Genomic DNA, 6,001 nt, shown 5'->3' on the forward strand with positions numbered 1-6,001 from the left:
ATAGTCTTATTCATTCTTTCAGCAAGACCATTCTGCTGAGGAGTGTGTGCATGGGTTCTATGTCTCAAGATTCCAAATTGTTTACAAAAATCAGTAAACCGTTTGTTACAAAATTCAAGACCATTATCTGTTCTTAAAACTTTTAGTTTCTTATTTGTTTGATTTTCCACAAGAGTTTTCCATTCTTTAAAAAACTCAAAAGCTTGATCTTTAGTTTTTAAAAAATAAACCCAAACTCTTCTTGAAAAATCATCCACAAAGGTTAAAAAATAATGAGCATTAGACAGAGAACTAGGTACCTGAGGAGAACCCCACAGATCTGAATGCACATAATCAAGAATGTTCTTTGATCTATGAGTAGCAGCTGCAAACCTCAATCTTTGTGACTTCCCTAAAACACAATTCTCACAAAACTCTAATGCTGAAATTCTGTTAGAATTAATCAAGTTTTGTTTACCAAGTTCTTGCAAACCCAAGAAACTAATGTGTCCTAGCCTTTTATGCCACAAAATAGTTTCATCCACCTTATCAGGTTTAGAAGACATTGAGTCACTAACAGCTGTTCCCTCTAAAATGTATAACCCATTTATCAATTTAGCTCTCATTACTACTAAAGCACCTCTCATTATTTTAAGCACACCCTTTTCAGATTTATAAGAATAACCATTGGAATCTAACAAACCTAAAGATATTAGGTTTCTTCTCAATTTAGGAACTAATCTAACATCATTGAGAATTTTAATAGAACCATCAGCAAGTTTTAGTTTAATAGCACCTATACCTGTTACCTCACATGCATCATCATTACCCATTAAGAGTTTTCCCCCATTTATCTGTTTTAGATCTATAAACCAGTCTTTTCTAGGTGTCATGTGATAGGTGCATCCTGAATCTAAAACTCATTCTTCCCTAGACAACCCCTCAGTTAAAACTAAAACTTCAGCACTGTCATAGCCATCAAGTAGATTTACAGACTCATGTTTTTCATTATTTGAAGGAAAATTCAGTTTCTTTCTTTCAGGGCAGTTTCTTTTCATGTGGCCTTCTTTATGACAATTCCAACAAACTCTTCTTGGCCTAGATTTAGATCTATTAAATCTTTTATTTTTTTGTTGAAATTTCTTTTCAGTTCTGCCTCTTACTTGCAAGCCTTCACCTATGGTTTTCTTTTCTATCTTCATTTCTAAATCTTTTGACTTAAGAGCCCTTAAGACATCTTCTAAAGAAAGAGACTCTCTACCATATTTAATAGCAGCTTTTACATCTTTAAAAGTTTCAGGCAGTGAGTTCAAAATAATAATGGCTTGATTTTCATCAGAAATTTTCTCTTCTATATTAGCCAAATTAATAGTAATTTTATTGAACTCATCTAAGTTTTCTTCTAAAGACTTTCCTGGATCCATTTTAAAACCAAACAGTTGCTCTTTCAAATATATTTTATTAGTCAAAGATTTAGTCATATAAAGAGATTCAAGCTTCAACCATAATTTTGCAGCAGTACTAACATCATCAACTTGTCTTAAAACATTATCAGATAGATGTAAAATAAGCAAGCTATAAGCAGTTTCAAGTACCTCAGCCTTCTGAGATTCTGTCATATCAGAAGGTAAAGCATCTATACCCTCCAAGGCCTTTGCACACCTTTGATGCACCAAAACAGCCCTCATCTTTTTCCTCCAAATATTAAAATCATTTTTTCCATTAAACTGTTCTATTTCCAACCTTGTTGACCCCATTATGTTCTTTTTCTTTTTCTTTTAGTTTCTTTAATCCTACAAGTACCAAAAGAAAATACAACAGTACCAAGAAAGCAAAGCACTCACAACATGAACACAATCTTTCCGAAAATATTCACATATATCAACAAACACAGCACATATATTTCACCAAAATATATTGCAAAGCATGAAAACCAAACACGCCTCAAGATATACACAAGCAGCCGAATATAAACGGAAAAGAAGCAAAAATAGGTCACAAGATCACAGATCGGAAAGATCTTTTGTGGCTCTGATACCACTTGTTATAGATTTATATTTCCGAACCCAAAGATAATCCGATCCGAACAATATAAACGCGAAAAACAGGAAAAAATAGAATAACAAGATTTACTTGGTTCGGATCTCGTAAACGAAATCCTACATCCAAGGCAGAGGTGTTCCTCTAGTCAAATCCACTAATATCAAGTTCGATTTACAATATACAAACACACGTATCTCTCACTGTACATCAAAACAATATACAAGCAAAATACACGGCAATACAAAGTCAAAGAGCACCTGACTTCACCGTAGAGACAACGCACATCGAACTCAGAGAGCAAACACAGCCACACAGCAACCCAAGACGCACAAGACGCACAAGAACAGAGAAGAAGAAAACCAGCAGCTCACGCCTCTCTTTTCTCTCTATTCTCTCATCACTCTCTGCTTTAGTCGGCCAATATTATGTTTATATAGTTAGGTCAACAAAGATGCATGCCCAGCAAGTTTACCAAACTGCCCTCACTTATAAATGAAATGACCCATGCATCCTTAAGCTCTAATTACGCTACTGCCCTTATAGTTTTTAAACAAATATTACACCATAAAAATAAATCTAAAGAAGTGGTGTAAGACAACTCTCCTCTCTAGACAGATGTCATAGGAGCAAAGTCAAAAGAGAGTTAATAGGTTAGAGGTAGCTTATAAATAAAAACAAAACTTGACAAACGAAGAAAAAAAATATAATATTATAGACTATAATGAGGATGAAAAGAGAGACTAAAAGACCACAGAGGAATGAGAATGTATCGAGCTAAAAATGGTATGAATTTGCAAGCGAAAACAATGTCATTTTCCAATTGTGCTGTATCACAATATCTTCTTTGAAGGTATGAGATGTTATGACTTAGGAGTGACAATGTGCAATGTGAATTTCAAAATTTACGATGTTATGACAATTTTTTGCAAGAATTTTGGGTTTTGTAGGTGAGAAAAATAGTGGTGGTGGTGGGCTTTAAAGGTTTCGAATGTTATGATTGTTTGGTTGCACGTAGTATTGAAAAATTGTACACAATGTTAAAACCACGATGACAATGTGATAACTTAATCATATAATCATTGTAAATTAAAAGTTTGGTTAACAACAATACAAGAGTGGTGATAATGAAGAACGAACAATCACATTTTGGAAGGTGGACGCAAATTTTATAAATTTAATAGAGGAGAAGGGAACAAACTATTATTTTAGTTTCAATAAAGATAAAGAATATTTGTTTTTTTAAAATAAATATATATTAGTGAAATTTCTCAAACTTAAAAATAAGAAATTACAATATATAAAGTCTCGTCATTGATTTATTTTTTATGTGTCATAATTCGGAAATAGAAAAAAATCTTGTCTTGTTGAATAATAATCTATCGTAGGAAGTTGAATTAACGATGCCATTGACTGCCAATGAGATCAAATACCACCTGGCAACCAGTCTCCGCGTCTACTCAGCGTACAGCTGGCAGCCACGTGGATTATCGGCTTTCCCTTTAAAGATCCGCAGTATTTGTTTCCAGCCATTGAAATGATTCTGTTGCTTTGTGGAAGATGGAGAAGCAGCCCTTCAAAAAACTGAAACTGGAAGCTGAACGACTTCGAGCCGAAAAGGAACACAATATCATCGTCTCTGCTCTTACTCACGTAATCACAGGCGACTTTCAAAGTATCAACAACCATGAACAATTATACACAATGTTACCACTGCCGCCGGATGGTGACACTTGTCAGGTATGCAAAATCAAGGGCTGTTTAGGCTGCAATCTCTTCCCCTCTGCTGAAGACGATGGAAATGTTGTAAAAGAGGACACAAATGAGAAGAAGAGGATCAAGTACAGAGGTGTTAGAGAGAGGCCATCGGGCAAATGGGCATCTGAGATTTGGGATCCATCACGAAGAGAAAAAGTGTGGCTTGGCACGTTCGAGACGAAGGAGGCTGCTGCCAGGGCTCATGATAAGGCAGCCATTGAATTTCGTCACTTGCGTGGACTTAAAACCAAGCTTAATTTTCCGTTTTCCGACTACAATGCCACTTACAGGCACCATGGGAATGGAAACGGAGAGCATTAACAACAGAACAGTTTATACGATTGTTGGATATCTAGGTAGAAACTTAGAGTCTGCTACCTTGGCAGTTGGCAGAGAACTAGTGAATTTAAGAGCATTTTATTCATTTATTTATGTAATTCATTCTTTCAGGGAATTCTTTGACCTGGTTGTAACTGAAAAGAAAGACAAGAACTAGGAGAGAAGAAGTAGGGGTAAGAGAAACCGATGAATTCAATTTTGTTTTATCATTATTTGATTGAATTATTGAAGTTGTCCCCACTTTTACTTTTCTTGATTAACATGTGGAGAGAATTGACAGATGAAAGTAAACGATGGATTTTTTGTTTTTTAAAAGGTCAAAAGTAACATTCCCGAAAGATAGAAAATTATTTGACCCTTCCAATGAAATTTCATTCTAAAGGAAAGTCTTTTATTCTTTGATCTCCATTTCTCCGTCCTCTTTGCAAACCCTAATCAAAACTCTTCTCCATCTTTCACTTTCCCAATTCTTTATTCTCTGCAATAAATAGTAGCCTAACCAACAGTTTTAATGCATTAGAAAAAAATTAAACAAAGAGTCTGTTACGGGTAATTACAGAAAAGGAAACAACAATAGCTTCTGCGTTTCTGTAGGCTAAGATGTGTAGTTTGAAAACGAGAAAGAACGTGAGAAATAAGCGGGGAAAAATAGAGAAGGATGGAGAGAAGAAAAGGACGGTCGGGAATAAGAGAGGAGGAAAATTGTTGAGAATATGAGAGACGAGAGATGGGTAAAGGAAAATTGTTGAGAATATTATTTTAAATAATTACATAATAACACATAATTGTACCCTTCAAACTTGTCGGGTTATAACCACTCCTAAATAATGTTTTGTTGAGAATCTTAATGGTGGTGCTTTGTACTGGTTTTCAGACAGCCCATCAGCTTCGCCTGACAGTTGTTAAGACATAAAAGGCCAAAGGAGTATTTTCCGTTCAAATTTGAATGTAAGGATAAAGGAATATTGATGGGATTTCAAAAATTAAAATATATGGTACTGTTAAAATTTTTTAAAAACTTTATTTTTCTCTGCCTTTTAAAAACTTGCATTTTGACTCTTATCTCAACTTTGAAAAATAACTGTTTATTCCACTCTCTCCCATCCCAAATCTCTATAGTTTGTTACAAACTTTGATAATGATGATAGTGACAACCAATTGGTTTTAGTGTCCTTCAACCTTCTTTGTGTCTTTCTCTGTTGTCGCCAATGACACTAGACAAAGGCCAATGAAGCCTAAACGACGATGAAGAAGTTTTATCGAATTAGCTCTAAACAATGAAAATCTGTCATGTTTTTTATCAATTCAGTTTTAAATTTGGATGAACGTCATTAAAAGTCCATTCTTCAGCCATGAATGTATTCGTTGTGCATCATATTTGGATGATACATGATAATCCATCACGTTTGTGGTTAGAGAAGGAAATAAATAAATGAAACCTTAAGAGTGAAAAAATAATTTTTTAAACTTTTGGATGAAAGAAAAAATATTAGTTTTTTAAATTAAAAAAGAAAAATAAAATAAAATTTTAATTTTTTTAATTTTATTATTTAATGACAATTTTACCTTCATAATCAACAAGTTTTAACAAAAATTTCATATCGAATAGATAATTAAGTTTTTGATACCTCTCTTTACATTAAACCTTACATAAGAATAAGTCTTTTAGCCTAGATAAAATTATACCGTCGGGTGTCACATAAGCACAGACGCACGGTTATCTCAGTTTACATAATGCTTTCGCAAAATTAGACATAACTCATGATAACAGGAAATGAAGGGAGGAGAAGCATCTGAATCTGATTCTAAAGTCTTTTCTGATTCCTGAAACATCTACCATATTAAATCTACAATAAAAGTGATGAAAGAACAGAATGAGAGGTGA

At 34.0% G+C, this 6,001-nt stretch overlaps 1 protein-coding gene across 1 annotated transcript; it reads left to right on the forward strand.

The window, feature by feature from the left end:
- Nucleotides 1–3,579: 3,579 nt before the first annotated feature.
- Nucleotides 3,580–4,098, forward strand: LOC123207118 (ethylene-responsive transcription factor ERF109-like). The gene has a single exon (XM_044624376.1). The coding sequence runs from the start codon at nucleotides 3,580–3,582 to the stop codon at nucleotides 4,096–4,098; it is 519 nt and encodes a 172-aa protein (XP_044480311.1).
- Nucleotides 4,099–6,001: the final 1,903 nt, after the last annotated feature.

The sequence above is a fragment of the Mangifera indica genome, unplaced genomic scaffold (assembly GCF_011075055.1).
Source record: "Mangifera indica cultivar Alphonso unplaced genomic scaffold, CATAS_Mindica_2.1 Un_0060, whole genome shotgun sequence".
Classification (NCBI taxonomy): Eukaryota; Viridiplantae; Streptophyta; class Magnoliopsida; order Sapindales; family Anacardiaceae; genus Mangifera; species Mangifera indica.

Coding starts and splice junctions, on each gene's coding strand:
- LOC123207118 (XM_044624376.1), top strand. CDS start 3,580: ATGGAGAAGCAGCCCTTCAAAAAACTGAAACTGGAAGCTGAACGACTT.